The 16,416-nt window shown below is 35.8% G+C and overlaps 1 protein-coding gene across 1 annotated transcript in view; it reads right to left on the reverse strand.

Annotated features, from left to right (window-relative positions):
• The window catches only part of WDPCP (WD repeat containing planar cell polarity effector), a gene marked incomplete at its 5' end in the record, with an annotated part of 92,881 nt that extends 76,673 nt beyond the window's left edge, over positions 1-16,208 (reverse strand). Inside the window, 3 exons of the mRNA XM_009578744.1 lie at positions 7,628-7,819; positions 12,290-12,423; positions 16,094-16,208. Of these exons, the coding sequence (XP_009577039.1) occupies positions 7,628-7,819; positions 12,290-12,423; positions 16,094-16,208 (441 nt within the window). The remainder of the gene's footprint in view (positions 1-7,627; positions 7,820-12,289; positions 12,424-16,093) is intronic.
• Positions 16,209-16,416: the final 208 nt, after the last annotated feature.

A 16,416-nucleotide genomic window follows, 5' to 3' on the forward strand; every position in this document is an offset into this window, starting at 1 on the left:
ACAGAAAGGGGTAACAAATGTGATTAAAAGGCAGACAGAGGGCAAGGGAGGAAATCTGGAAATTTCAGGTTGAAAACAGAAATGCACACATAATGTTAAAGCAGTTTAAATTTGATTTCCACAGATCACAAGACCAACTGAACATATAATTTAGCTTTTCATCCTGCAAAGGAGGAGAACAAGAAATTAAGATATTTTTGGCATACTACCCATTACTTCAGAAGCAAATGATGAATTCATAAACAAGTTATTTGGGATGTTGATCAGACTGATTAGGATGTTTTGTTCTGACAGTTTACTTATTTTGTCAGCAAAAGGGTTTCTCATTCAAAAGAAAGAAAAAAGGATTATTACAATTCTGTGGCTGCAAACCAGCTGCTGGTTAATACAAAAGTTTTAGCTACTTTAAGATGAGTAGTCACGGACGTGCAAAGAACCACTTAATGCAAAAGCATCTAATCCAGAAGCCAATGCATCCAACTTGTGAAAACCAGGTAAACCGATTTCAACAAAGTAGTGATCAATGAAAATATATACCAAAGAGGAAATAAAAGATTAAATTATTTATACAGTCTGAAAAACATTTTCTTACCTCCACCATTCCCTCACCAAACTAGTCATTTATGCCCACAAAATGTGCAGTGGCTACTGTGCAGATATTAGAACTGCTGAAATGTGCAGCTTATTAGGGTATTAAATTGCATAGCAAGGAAACCCGTAAAAAAGGTTATTGTGGACAAAGGATTACTGTGACCACAGAGCTCTCTAACCCCAAATAAAGACAAGGTGAAGTGTTATTGTTTGTTCTGCAGTTTTCCCTAAGAGTATGTATAGAGACCCAGGTAGCTGCCTTTCAAATATGTGAAATAGAAATCTTGCCCAAGCAAGTCTTCAAAGCTTCCATAACTTCAGTGAAATGAGCCTTGAGGCCCTCTGGGACTCAGATTTCTGTCTTACTGTGGCAGGTTTCAATGCACTGCATTATTCATCTACATATTTTGATCCAAAACCAGTGTTCCTCTCTGGACATCTCCTCACAAGCTACAAGAAAGTCATGAAGATCCACACAATAATCAAGCCTATGAGAGATGAAAGACTGAAAGCACTATTAAATTCTGAAGAGAGACTGGCCTTGAAGGTTAAGACAATAGAGAAGAAAACACATGAAACATGGATTTTACAACTCCATAGGAGTGACTGCTGGAAAACAGCAATGAAAATAGTCACAGAAAAATAAATGTTGTCATCTGATCGTTTGAGAGTCAGCAAGCGAACTGCACCCTATTAATAATTTTGTTCTGCCTTGTTAGAGCAAAAGTGGGACAAAATGTTGCTCGCTGCTTTGAATTTAAAACAAAGTAAAATCTTATATTTTGGAAGGCTAATTTAATGAGCCTTAAGATGAGAAGCTTCCTAGCTTCACATAATTTTGAGAGCAAATCCTTGAAATGAAGTCTAGGGTAAGGCTGGTTGCTGTATATAATGCAATTCTAAACTAGGAAAAAGTTCCTGCGAGGAGGGAAAGACTATTTGCTGCATTTCAAAACATAAGTTTTGACATAATGTTTAAACAAATTAGGCTTAAAGGAAACTTTTCTAGATATTACTGTTCATATTCTGGCTGAAAACAAGAGAAACATTTCTCCTTAGATTGGAACAGATAAGCTGCTTCTCATGCATCAGTGGCCTCATGTGCCTCTTGGAGGAAGAGTACCGAGAGACCTCTTTGTTCTGGTTTCCAGTTTTGCTGAATGTAACTGGTATTTGGCACTCTGAAGGGAAAAAAAAAATGGATATTCTCTTTCATCTGAGAGGGAAGATTTGAGTTTCTCTGTTAGAAATGATTTTTATTATTAATTCTTCATGCTGTTAACTGGAAAACTAAAGCAGAGAGACGTACAACTACAGAAACATGTTAATAAGGCCAAGATAATGCTTTTGAAAAATAAGAAGTCTAACAATCAAAATATCTTTTTTTTTTTTCCAAGAAGATGGTACTCCATTACCTGCCAATTGTTTTTCTATCTGGTAAGTAGCCACATGCTAGTAAATGTAGTGCACGTAGTGCTTTAGCAGTCCATTTAAAGGAATCTGCTGGGATTCCTTCCCGGTGAGCAGTAGTTCTCTGGAACCCTAAAGGGGAACATTAAAATAGCAATATATCTTTAAGTTAACAAAACATTTGCTTGGGGAATGGGAAGACAAAAGCTGGAGGAGTTCCCTCAGAAGTGGGTAGGACAACTGTAGGATTTGCGGACCAGGGGACAGGGCAGTGGATCTAAAAAGACAGAGCTGTAATATCTCATGGTGGGGTGTATAATCCCATTCAACGTTAAGTGCTTTCCACAAATCTTGGACTAAGCACTTAGCCTTGGATTTCAAGGGAAGATTTCTGGAAGTACTTTGCATGAAGTAAAACCAATTACTTTCTGTAAAATAAATAATTAAATAATAAAACATTTTAAAAGTCCCTTTCAGTTTCGTGACATGTACGCTACAAAAATATAGTAAATGTATTCAAATATTGTCCACATAATTTATGCATATTTCCCTTATTAATGTGGCAGTCATACACCACTACTGCACATTTATATTGTTTTCCCCTTGCAGTACTGGCCTGTGCTCTGCATCAGCTAATCAGCAGTATGAGGGATACTATACATGTCAAGTTCTCAAATCCTCGGGTCAGAAATCATAACAATCCAAGTACAGGAATCTATTAATCTTTGTAAATAAGGGGCCTGAATTATGCTAGTTAAAATACTTTCTTTCATTTTATGTTTGAAAGAAATAATAGCACTAGCCCCCACCAGTGTGGGCAGTATCACTCTTCTCAGTGCAAATCTTCGAACACATAAAAGAAGTATCTTACATAGAGTGCTGGGAAAGGATGAAGTCCACATATCAAAACAAATAAGAGTTTTAACCAGTAGTTCTTAAGCAGAAAATTGGCTTACCAGGCAGATAAAAAAAGAAAACAAAAGAAACAGAGAAATAAGCTTGCTGTGACTGAATTGTGTGTATTTCAGATGAGAAAAATGTTTGATTTATTTTATGGATGTTAAAAAAATGCTTATTTAATTTCACACAGCGAGGCTCCAAATAACAACAAACACTTTAATTAGAAATGTAGAGTGGGAAGTGTAGTGCACACTAGAGTAAAATAGTTTTAAATACAGCACTGTGAAGATGGAAGAAAAAAAACCCACCTATTTTTAAACATTTCTAAAACAAAAATGCAAGGCTCCTACTCTAGGTTACTTATTTGGCTGCATTGTATTTACAGTCCCACATGCAATATTATTATTTAGATCTTCAGCCAACATTTATTGTTATTTTCTTTCAAAATTTATCATCACCATCTTTATCCCATATTATTCATTGAACTTTTAACCCAATGTGAGGATTTTACATTCTTTGCTATATGTGTGTGAGAGGTATTTCAGCTATTCAGTCACACACCGTAGATGTTTTTCTGAGTGCAACAGTAATTGTAGGATAGCTCACTCATAAAAGATCTGCTGTGTTTATTTCACAAGTTTGAGGCACAATGTGGAGGCAATAACTATTAAATATTATCTCTTGGGAGAAAGAAAAATAATATTCTCTCTCAAGCAAATTATTTTTTCCACAAGATTGAAGTATAATTTCAGTGATTTGCACTAGCACTAAATGGAGAGAAAATAAACATGACAAAGACAAATGCAAAGTACTACGGTAACTGAGCCCTGGCATCATCACCTCCTGTTAATTTATGTTTGCAGAATAAAGTTCATGTTGATTTTAACATGACTTTCTCTCAAAGCATTTAATCCAAGGATGATTTCACATCAGATCCTATTTATTCATAGCAAATTGTTTGAAATGATTTCTGGAAGATTCCTCTTCTGGTTTTGAAACCAAAATACCAGCATTATCTCCACAGGGAGACAATTTAAGTAACATCCTTGATCATTGGTACTTTAACAAAGAAGAAACAAACAAACCCCAAATAATTAAATAAATAAATTGGAGAATGGATGAGTTTACTGGAGGAAACCAATGCAGCAAGAAAGCAGACAAAGGTTCAACAGACAAATACTCCTGCAGCAACATGCATGCATGTACATAAATGTACATCATATACCAAAGCAAAGTCATATGTTAAAGAGAAAAGCACTTTTATTTCTTCAGGGGACAATTCCTCACCAAATCTTACAGCATTCAACATAGTAAACACTGATCTCAGAAAAAAAAGGAAGACAGTAAAACAAGTCAAGATTTGCAAGGAAAAAGTTCTTTCTGTTTTTAGAGGAATAATGTCTACCTTTAGCCTTAATAGTAGCAAATGTTAAAACATAAAGCCACACAGCACAACTGAAATCAAATTTATAGTGTATTTAAAATGTAAAATGTATTTCCTCCATTAAGTTGAAAAGCTGCTTAAGTACTCAATACCCCAAACACTGTATGTGCAATGTGAATCATCCCAATGCAGAATGTGTAGTTACAGGATATTACCATGAGGAGCTGAGTTGCCCTGTCCCAGAGCTATTCCTGTCCTCATCCTAATAAGCACTCTTCTGGTGGGCAGCAAATATCACTCAGAAAATTATTCCAGGGCGGAAGTAGTATCACCTAAGTGCCCCATTTACCTTTGCTCTGCCACAACAATAAGAGTGTCAGTAGCTGGCAGATCTTTTTGCGGTTTTCGTAGGTCAGCATCAAGGTGCTGTAGAACGGCTGTGGGTAGCACCCATTCATTTCCTCGGGCTTGGTTTACTTTTTCATAAACCCAATATGCCAAACAGCTCTTTATGGGCCAGGCATCCAGCAATTCCTGCTTTTCTCTTAATTCTAGATAATAATGTTGTTTCATCCAAGCGATACTACTATTTTCAAGTAAAATGTTGGTGGTATTATTTTAATATGCTGCTTCTTGATAAATGCTCCAAACTGAATTAGTTCATGCTTCTCATTCTTCTTCTGTTGACAATAATCATTTACTGGGAGAAAATTCATATTATTGGTCGAATATGATAAATATGGATTTACTTTCATGCATACCAATGGCACGTCATGTTTTTGTTCCAGGTCTATACCTGAGGAACACTACAAATGGTAAGAAAGTAGAGGCAAAGAGAGGCAAATAAGCATGCTTACAGAAACACTGTATTTTTGTGGTATCTGACCTAGAGAATAACTGTTTCGAAGCTGTCTAGAACACTAACTACATTTTTGCTCATGTTTAAGCTATCAAATGACCCTCAGAAGTTAAGGGTGTTAAGTTAAAGTTGCCCTCCAAGACTCTGTAGGGGAAAAATGTACCTCAGTTAATTGCAGACTGGGGGTTGACGCTACTTCTAGAGCTGCTGCATTATGACATTCCCCATCCATGCACAGGAATTCAACCGCTGCCCATAAGGAGTGCTAGAGAAATCAAGAAAAAAACCCCACCAAACAGCACCATAGGTTACGCGTCATGGATACATAGGGGAAGCGTATAGGCGGAAGCATATAGTGTCTTGATACATAGGGGAAGCGTACAGTGTCTTGAGCCTTACGCAGCAGCCCATTGAGTGTTCAAAAGATAAGTACATGGAACAGACCAACTGACAACCAGCAAGACAGTTTGTTATCCATATACGACTAACTTTTCCATAGCCCTGGCATACTGCTTGGTATTTTATTGACAAATACAGGAAAAGAAATTTCATTCAAAGATCTTATAATTAAAAGAGACAAGTACAGGTAAAGAAACAGAAAAGAGAAAGCAACTGAACAGTTAAATTTGGCAGTTCTGCTTTTAAAAATAATTTTCTTATATTTATATTACAATATGGGCTAAATTAAAAGGATTATGAGTTTAGGCCTAAAGGCTCAGTGAATGCTTATTATCATTATTGTGTTAAGCACCAGTGATGTGCTTGGGACTAGACAGCCTCAGCCCTGAGCAATTTAGAGTCTAAACCAGAAAAAGATAAAACAAGGTGTATTGAAAGACGCAGAGCAATGCTGTAATTTGGAAATCTCCCTATAATATATAAAATTAAATGGAGAAAGCTTTAAACTGACAGGCTGGTTTCTCTGAATTTCTTAGAAGAAATGAGTCTCTCAAAAACACCTCAGAAAATAGAGGTTGCAAACTGCTATGTTGGCATTAGGGAGCTTTCTGGAAGGCGTGGGAAGGAAACAAAAGGCACGGGAATGTCGCTGTCAGAACCTGGACATACAAAAGTCATGGTAAGAAATAAGATCTGAAATGTTAGTCAGATGAAGTTTCACAATATCAAACTGGCACAGGGACTAGTATGAAAAAACTAAAAAAGAACAGATGCATGTTTTACCTACCAAAGTAATTTTTATATGTGATTGGGCATAGCTGCAGGGGGAATTGAGAACTGCTCCTACAGGCAGAGGAGAGAGATGAGTCAAAGATGACCGCTAGTGGAGAGAGGTCAATTGAAAAGAAGTAAAGAAGGCTGAACTGCAGGTAATTTAAACTTAAACTCTACAGTGACTAATGACTGAAATAAGAAAGAAAAGCTGTCTCAGCTACCTTTTCTCTTTTGCTTTCAATATATAGAAAATCCCGAGGGAAAAAACCCTCAATTAATATTAGTTATCAAAGTAATAACTCCAAGACATTAAAACATTTACATCTTCCCTAATTAAAGAGAACAGGATGTTGTTTATAAGAGCAGCTTATTCTAAAGTGTTACTTAGGGTTTTTCCATGTAATAGCTACTCCAGAACAGCTATTCCACAGCTGATCCTCAAGTTTGTGCTCTTCTCCCACAGTCAGTGTCTTTTTAGTCCATATTAGTAGTGGTTTAAGCTAAACTGAAAATAAATCTCCAAATACAGGAGCATCTATACAAGATGCTAGTCCAGAACAGCTTTTACATTTTAAATTCAGGCTCCAGTTCTTTTCAGAGTATGCCAAGACAGGTAAAAACTTAAAAATGAAGCTAACATAAGCAACTGGATTCAAATATTCTTAAACAGATGAAATAAAAATGAAATAAATGAAATGGAAACATCTGCCTAAAAAGGTAAGCTAAGCAAGTGTCAGGAAGAGGGTCAGCTTGTAGTCTTATTCTAACTTATAGCTTACATTCCCACCTGAAGATGGGGAATTTTGACTTTTTCTTTAAGAAAAAAATTGGTCCCTGATTTGATCAATTCTTATAGCAACAATTTAAGCAGCATCTGGGTACAGCTAAAATTTTATAATAGAACACTTAAAATAGATGAAAAATGCCTATCAGTTAACACTGCAGACAATGTAAAATAATTGCATAAGACAAGCATGCAACAGCTACAGTTTCTAACTCAGATTAGAGTTTTCTAGTGGTACTCTGGCACTTTCATTTTCAGTGTTAACAGCTCCAAAGCTATTCCATTATAAAGACCTAAATTTCTTGCTACATTTCCCAGTTTTGATGTGAAAATAGTAAACATACTAAATAAGGTGCTTTTTTCATTAAATAATGAACCTTTGTTTTTAAGATCAGAGTGGCTGCTCTTCCTTTCTTATGTTTTTATCATCTGTTCTTTATATCTACCTGAATATGCATTTAAGTTGAATAGTTATTTCTTTAGCAAATCCGAAAAAATCACATAACAAGAGAGTTCAGCACTTTACCTCCAATTTGCCATGTGCACAGCTTAATAGCAATAGGTTGGCTCTGTCCCTCTCACAGGAAATAGGAGACCAAGGCCATGCTCCATCACTAGTTCCTGACCACCAGCAAATGACCATATCTTGCATACAGTTTATGGCCAGGTGACGTTTCATCCTTCTACCTTCTGGTCCAGGTATATCAACATAAGAAATCTGATGAAAGAAAAAATGCAGGAAATATTTGAGGTGATAAAATAGCATAGTAGGAGCAATTGGGAGCATTTACTTTGGATGTGTGAAAGAGAATGTATATATACACAGAAGACTGCGTACATATATCTTCATATAGGCTGTCTGTAAATGTAAAAAATATCTGCTCGGACAGAAAAAGACATGCTTACACTTTTATCTATGGGGAGGGGATTGGGAAGGAAAGGAATGTGAGTTAAGAAGGAATTTACTGCAATGACTCCAATCAATACCAAAATGTACAGTCATGGTTGCTTGACAGCATCGACCTACACATAGGATTTAAGCTTAGCCATATTAAATGACAAGTTCTGCAAAGCTGACCAGGGAGCTAAGGCTAGTGTTTAAGACATAATCAAATATTAAATATATTCTACAGTGTTTGAGCAAACATATATCTTCCTTTTTCCTCCCTAAATTAAGGAATCCAGATACAAACATCCGCTTTGCAAGAGAATATATACTTTTCTGCATAATGTGGATGAGCTACAGCATCATGCGTAAAGTTTATGCAGCTCTTGAGAATTGTGCCTCTTTCTCAGGAAGGATTTGTGGAATTTATTATTCAAACTCTGTTATTTTGGAGCATGGTTATTTGAAAACATGAGCAGTGCACCATCTGGGTGACACATGCCAAGGAAATATAGATTGCACCGCATTTCTGCTTAAGGAATTAATGGAAGGTTGATAGCTAGGGGAAAAAAAAACTATCTTGCCATTGCTGGTCAGCAATAATCGAACCACTTTCTGGGGATTAAGCGCATGGCTAAGCCTACTGGACCAGACACTAGCAAAGGGCAGGGGGTCTTCTTATCAGAGAAATGCTTCTGGAGCCAGTCTCACTACATGACAGATTGCTTTCATATTCCTGTCTGCAAGGCAACAAAGGATGGCAGTAATGCGATAATGCCAGAGTGCAATGGGTGTTAAGAACCCGTTGCATTTATGTATTGTATTTAGTAAATAATCAGGCTCATCCAAATTGTGATCTCACCACTCAACCAAGGCCATTAAAATCAAGGTTAATGCTTTAATAATCCTTTGCTGTTTTTTATATGGTCAAAAAGAACCCTTTTCTATTTGCATGGTCATAATATTATTGACCTCTTCATCCCCTGAATACACATCAAAAGGAACTGAAATCAAAGTAATTACCAATGTTGTTCTCTCATGGTAAACATTTAACTCCTTGTACTGTCTCCTCCTTCAGTAAATTGAAATGGATTAAAAAACCACAGATGGGAAAAACTTGCAAAAGGTCAATATTTTCAGAATATGCTGTGTTTTACTTGTCAAAATACTCTTTAGAAGTGTAAAGATAAAACATACATAAAAGTTAACAGGTAGCTGATACTTGAATGAAAACTATATATAAATAGTTAATTTGGTGACAACACATTTATTAGGATGGAAAAACACAAATACTTTCACAGATATTAATTAGTGCTGTATTGCAGCGTTAACTGTTCATAACAATTTCACATGTAATAACAGCCACAAATCTGTTGTAAACCTTCACGTCTTGCATTAGACATGACACTTTCAAACATGGACTAATGTCACTGAGAAAAGGCAAATAATAATAGTTGGTTTTATATTTTGCTGCTCTTCAAGACTGTAGTGATTCATACAATAAGTGTTCCTTTCTTTTTTCAAAGTGTAAATAAAATTCAAGGTGGTATCATTTAGAAAGGAAGAGGATAGAGAAAGTAATTCTTCCATTTAGGTATGTATTGTGTAAAAAAAAAAAAACAACTTTTGGAAAAATATCAAACTGTGAGAAGGAAAGCATGGTTGACTTATTCTTATTATTAACAGCACTCTGGCAGTCCAGTACTGCCTAGCATTCCCTGTCAATTTTGCCCATCATGAGTCTGGACAGTGAACAATGTGAAGTTGCTTCTGTCCAGGTACCAAAGAAATTACAATGTAAATATCACAGAAATTTAATTATATCATTAGATATGATTGTAAGCAAGCATTTTCCTCATTTTAAAAATGGGAACTTAAACCCAAATACTACGTATATTTCTCAAGGCTACACCAAAAGTCAGAGGCAGAGATGAAGGCTACACTCAAATTTCCTGAATCTTAGCTCCATATTTTTAATCCTGTGGTAGTTTTATAGCAGTGCAAGCTACCTTTTAATTAAATTTCTCTTGAAAAAAAAAATCAACACTAAGGAACTAGTTTTTCTAAAGTGTGTATTGTTACAAGTTTGCACATTTGCAATTGAGGACCATCTTTTGTTTCTTTTGTTACTACCGATAGCGACACTACTGTTGACTGTGTCTGTGATCTTTTAGCTTTTGTAAGTTTGACCAAAAGCAGCCATGAAGAACTCTAATTCAATGCAGAGAGCTGACATAATATTATTGCAGTAGTGAATAATACTTTCTGCTGGCTCACACTGGTGCAATTTTGAAGATAATAAAAATTATATTTAGCTGCCTAACTAGCAAGCCTCACACAAAAGAACATTCAATTAAAAAATGCAAATGCCTTTTTTTGGCTGGCAAAGAAATAATCCATATTGATTCCCACTGATTTCAAGAGAAAGCAAAGTTAACATTGAACATGGAAGCGTTTCTAGAAGCTCAGCTGTGTCAGCAAAGAACTGAACATAACAACCCTATTAAGGAGTACAGCAGATATTTCTGGTTTCCTAGGGCAGAGAGAGTTTTCTCTCTGGATTAGGCTTTCCTTCTCTCCCAAGAAAAAAAATGCCATAACCATTAGATCCAAAATGTGCCCAGCAATACCCAGAATGAAAATATATTTTCTAAACATAAATTAAGTAAGGAGCTATGGCCCTCACAATTAAATGATGAAGGCAGTCTTGAGCTCACCACAGCTTCTTTGTTAAAGTTTAGCGCTATTAAAAAAAACCCCACACCACACACCACCCTTGCTTCTAAAGCACAACCTTAACAAACACCATAGGCCAGGCACAAGCACACATCATTTTAAAGTAAACTACGTATCAGCTCAGTTCCTGGTGAACAGTGAACTGTCTCAAATCCACGTTATAGAGGTTGGATCAATCTCGCAAACACAAGTCATTGCTGAAAAGAGGCCCTGAACTGAAACAGCCTGGAAAATGTATTAGATATTCATCCTAGCAGAAAGTATTTCTACCAAGCAAGTTAAAATGTTATATGGCACAACTTAAATTAAACACATCTTTAAAAAACTTGCCTTGTAGATGCAAACTCCCTTATGTGAGGAAGCAAATTACTGAGGAGTTGTCAAGGGGAAAATATTTGCTAGCACAAGATTGTTTTCCTTAACATTTATCCAGTCTGAAATAAATAAAAACTCTCTCTTTCGTTTACTACATCTTTCTACCTTTCTTGGGCAAAGGCTTGTCTCTTCTTCATTCTTGCAGTGAATTGGATGCAGCTCCTTTCCTACTCCGCCTGTTCAAAGTTAATTACCTTTGGCTGATTATTTCTTCATACTGTTGTAGCGCCAAGCACTTCCACCTAAGGTCAGCCACTGCCCTGATGTCAAAGAGCTTATCGTTGAAATAAGTTATGTCTACACAGCCCAATCCATCCAAGACACAGTGTAATTCAGCTTGAGGTGAGCTGGTTTCTACTGACATCGAACTGGCTAGTTTAAAGCTAGCTCAGCTATCTCTAGACTACCTTTCAGCTACTGCTGATACTGTGGTATAGACACACCCATACATAAAGGGCTGGAAAAACACAGTATTTTAATCTTCACTGTGTAGGTAGTGAATTGAGATACAGAGGCACCAAGTCACTTGCCTAAGGTCACATACATAGTTTGTCAGTGGTGAGAAACTCAGCTTCTATAACTTGAGTCCTAGCTCAGTGGCTTAATTGTAAAACCAACTCTCCCAACAAGATGATTACTGTAACTAGAGGGAAAATTAAGATTTCTGCAAAGAATCACAACAGTCTTGGAGCTCAGACAGATGACTGAATTATCATTAACTTCATGAGTTTGTGTATATCAGCTAAGCCATAGTAATTGACCATGCGTGCGTTTTTAGCCCACAGCAAACAAGAGGTAAAACACATTAGCTTAAGTCTTTTACACTGAGGTTTACCATTACGGATTTTGCTTCATGCTTGTTAGATGCTGAGAATGTGCAAAGGGTCAGTTACTGCTGCTCAACTGACACAGGGTAATCTGTTAAGCAGGGGTAACTCAACTCTGTGCTGAGCCCTTAACCTAAATACAGTAGAAAACTGGATCCCTCTTGGCACAGTATTTTAACTTATTAACTCAGAACACCATGTAATTTTTTTTTGACTTTTCAATAACTGCCGTTTTTAGAATTTGAGCTGTTCTGACCAGTTATACAAAGGTTTGCAATTTATACTGCTATATGGTATCAGCGAGTACCAATGATTCGTAATGTAAAGTCACTGCAGTATTAACATTCACCATCGAGAGCTATACCTTAAAGTCCAAACAAGAGAGTTTTTCCAGTCTTTTGTTTACATCAGGAGAATCCGTCTTCTTTGTAAACTGAATAAAGCAGAGTTGGTTATGGTCCTCAAATGACAAGATGATGAAATTGTCTGTAAGAACAGCTGAAAAACAAATAAAAATTGTCACCACTGTAATACCTGTTTCTAGTAACAAAACAAATTACTGAACCCTCCACTGAGACATTGCAAAAAGCAATTTTTTCAAGACAGTGTCTTAAATATTACACTGAAGCCTCTGTAATCTCCTAAAGACATCAATGTGTCATCCTGCCAGGACCTTCTTGGAAATGAGAAACAAAGCTTAGGGAGTACTCTGATTACATAAACCTGAATAAATTATCTCATATCAAGTTACCACTACGTTCAAATGTATGTTTTATACCCTTCCACATCCATTTTCACCTTGGTTCAGCCTTCGATTTTTTTTTCTTATGGTAACATCCACCAGTATTTTGGAAATGCACCTAATACAGAGTTGCTTGTGTTACGGATGGTAAATGCAAATTAGTTCTTGAGATGTATCTGGTATTTTGACATTGTAAGGTTCCGGGTGCTGCTGCAGACACCAAGGAGGCCATCACATACAGGATTATGCTTTAGAGGGGAATTGAATTTGTTGAAAGCTTCACATGGGGGTACGCAAACATGTGAAGGTACCAAGGTACCAAGATGGAACAGACTCCCTTGATGTCTAGAAAAGTGCAGTGGAATGCCCGCTGTTATCATAAGGGGGTGCTAGACCAAAATAGTTAAATATAAAAGTGAATAACTAATTTGACAATAAAATGAATTAGACAATAGTATCTAGGATTCTTCCCAAGTGTTATCCAGTTATTCAAGCAGTGCCCACATTTAAAGAGATGTCCGAGAATGAAGTGAGTCATCAGGGTAACTAGTACCAGATCACTGAAGAATTGTAAATGAGAATCAGATTTAAAGTACAGCTAGCAAGCTGTTTTCAGAACGTAAACTCAGAAACCTCTGCTAAAAGGAAAACGCAAGTAAAGTGGAACCGGATTTAAAAACAACTGCTGAAAAACAAAAAAAAAGCATTTGTGACTAGTATCTTAGATTCTTAAAAGTATTTTATATATCCTTAAGTAGATTGACAGTTTAGTCTTACATATAAGCAGTGAAAACTGGCTACTCAGCTTTGCTTTGATTTATTCTGATTTACAACCAGTTTCATTTTCCAATAGTCATGTACTGGCATAGCTCTGAAGTATCTGGTATGCAAATGCTAAAGGGTAAAGTTTAAAGCCAAATAATTGCCTTTGAAATGTAACATTAACACTAGCTTTTGAAAAAAAAAGAAATGGTGATAAAGTATCTGACATGGTGAGTTAGAAGCTATAACCAAGATCCTAAACACACATGGAAATTCAAAGCCACTGAGTATAGTATCCTCAATACGTACACAGTTAAAATATTTTTATATCCTCACAGACATAGTTTACGTTAAAGATGACCTTCAGCACACCTCAGATGCATCTGAAATTTATTTTGGTTGAAGGAAAGAAAGCAGGATTCAAAGATCCTTGGGCAGGCGTGAACGAGACTAGCAGTCCCTTGATTTTCACTATCCATGGTTGTCTGGGGCAGGAGCGGAGACCATATCGATGTGAATGCAACTATGGGCATAGTTAGACCATTATTCAGAGAGGACCCATATGCTGCAGAGTCAGATTACCCTAAAAAGGCAGGCAGTGTAGTTAATATTCTATATACTAGTACTGCAAGACTTCAGTGCCACAAAATAATTCAGAAAATGAGAAATACAATTTTCTTTTAGGAAAGCAATTTTTCTGTAATTTCTAATTAAATTTATTTTTTAATTTTGCCTAAAAATAATAAAAATCAAGAGGACTTTATTAGAGGCAGGAGGATTATAAATGCAAACTTAATTCTGTATTTTGTGCACACAATCTGACCTTTATTCCAAATGGTAAGAAGGCATGCTACTCTGAGTTAGAATTACAACATTTCGTAAGTAATTTTGGCAGATTGTAATCTTATCCATTTCTACACATACATAACTGTTAAAATAAGAACGATCATTTTTATACAGTCATCTTGTATTAAATATCAAATTTCTTTTGGCCAACTTGATAATCACAACCCTAATTCCAACCCAGATTTGGAAAGACCTACAATTATGTTGGATTAAAGTTAATTTATTCTAGGACAACATTATGTCATGGTTCTCACATAAGGCTAGTTCAGTATAAAAATTTGTATTTCAAACACTGTTTGTGCAGGTAACAAAAGAATCTTCTTCTGTTGTTCGTGAAAAAAAAAAATGTATCGCAATGACAGGTATTGCGGGTTTTGCTTTTACTGAACAGAGCAGTCCTGTTTCACCTTCAGACATGGGTATTACCAAACATGGAGGTTTAAGAAATTCTTGAATAAGTGAAAATAAGGACAAACCATTATATAATGTTATTTATAGCAGTTTGAGTGGTACAGCTGTAGGAAAACATATTTGTTGCTTTATTATTGCTTTAGTTGTAAGCTTTTTTAGTTAGCAGTAGTTTTTTTTTTGAAAAAATGTATTTCAATGACCTATTAAGCCAATGTAAGGCAAGATATGTATAATTCAATTTTATATTTATTATGTATGAATTTTTTTTAAAAGACAGAGTATTCTAAATAAGTTCTACAAACAACTTCAACTTGGGTATAACGTTAGCTTCCATGCTTTCCTACTTTTTGTCACCTGAAAGTATGAAATCCTCCCTCTGGAAACAGAGGGCAGAAAAATCTGAGATGGAATTAGTAATCTAGTAATTTAAGTGAAAAAAAGGAGTCAAGACATTAAATGTGTTTTACACTCTCTGTGTAATTGGTTGATAAAAAATGAGGTTAGGGTTAATTTTTTTGATACTAAAGATCCTACTAACATAGTTATATTAATGTTATTTTTCAAGACTAAACTACAATATACTGATAAGAAAAGATGAGAGGGACACAGTATTGCAGCTTTCTTAAATAACCAGGCCAATATTCAACAGATGCCTGGGTATGGAATAAAATAAATCATTAAAGATCAAAGCTAAATCTAGCATATATTCTTATTAAAAGGATGTAATTTGGGTCTACTTTTTAAGAATTTGGAAGATAATGCACATGTAATTTGGCTCACACTGAAATTCCATATTCTTGATCATGCAGATGCCAAGATACTGACATCTGGTTGGGTTTTCAGTGGAGCTCTGTAGAGGCACATTGAAAAAGCTATAGTTGTACTATAAAGATGTTGAAAACTGGTACATTTTCATAAGTTTTTTTCTGCATTAAACTAAAACTTCATTTTTAGCAGTCACTAGTTAATAACAATAGTGAGATTCTGGAAATCTAGAAGATAAATCAGAACACTTCCATTTAACTAATGTTATCCAGCCTTTTCTAATAAGTAAGTATTTCAGTAATAACCATCCCATGTAATTAATCAGTTGGCTAATGTTTGGTTGTCCCATTTTCCCACTTACGAAATAAAAATGACAAGTTCAAATGGCATGTTCACAGTGATTAAAATGTGTAAGAAACTGAATTTTAGAAACCTATTCAGTATTTGACAAGCCTGAAAACTTTGATGTTAAATATTATTCTTAAAGTGTTCTTAGTCCTGAGGGTTGTAACTATGGCTTTACATGCAATTACTTGTTGTGTTTGCAAGTCCCCAGTGGCAATAATTAGTCTACCTGTTGACATACTGTTTCTCTACTCTATTGTTAATGTAGGCAATTGATTTGCACGTGGGTGTAATTACCATCACTGATGGTGTCGGAGATGAGCTTCCCCACCAGGGTCCTGTCAATCACCACCTTCTCCAGCTGCGGCCCAGAAAGGCTCAGGGACACCAATATGCCTGGGTGAAAGAGGAGCTAAATCCAAACAGTGAGAAAACAAGACATCAAGAATCATTAATAAAGTGAAACGTTCCAAGGTACGTATTAGCAGCTGTCCATTACATAGTAATCTAATTTTCAAAATTACAAAAAAGACTTATCATTGATGTGAAGATGTCTTATAATGACTTTGAAAGCTTTTTCAATGAAAAGGAGAGGTGTAATATGACACTGAATTATACAG

Source organism: Fulmarus glacialis, unplaced genomic scaffold, assembly GCF_000690835.1.
Source record: "Fulmarus glacialis isolate BGI_N327 unplaced genomic scaffold, ASM69083v1 scaffold8055, whole genome shotgun sequence".
Classification (NCBI taxonomy): domain Eukaryota; kingdom Metazoa; phylum Chordata; class Aves; order Procellariiformes; family Procellariidae; genus Fulmarus; species Fulmarus glacialis.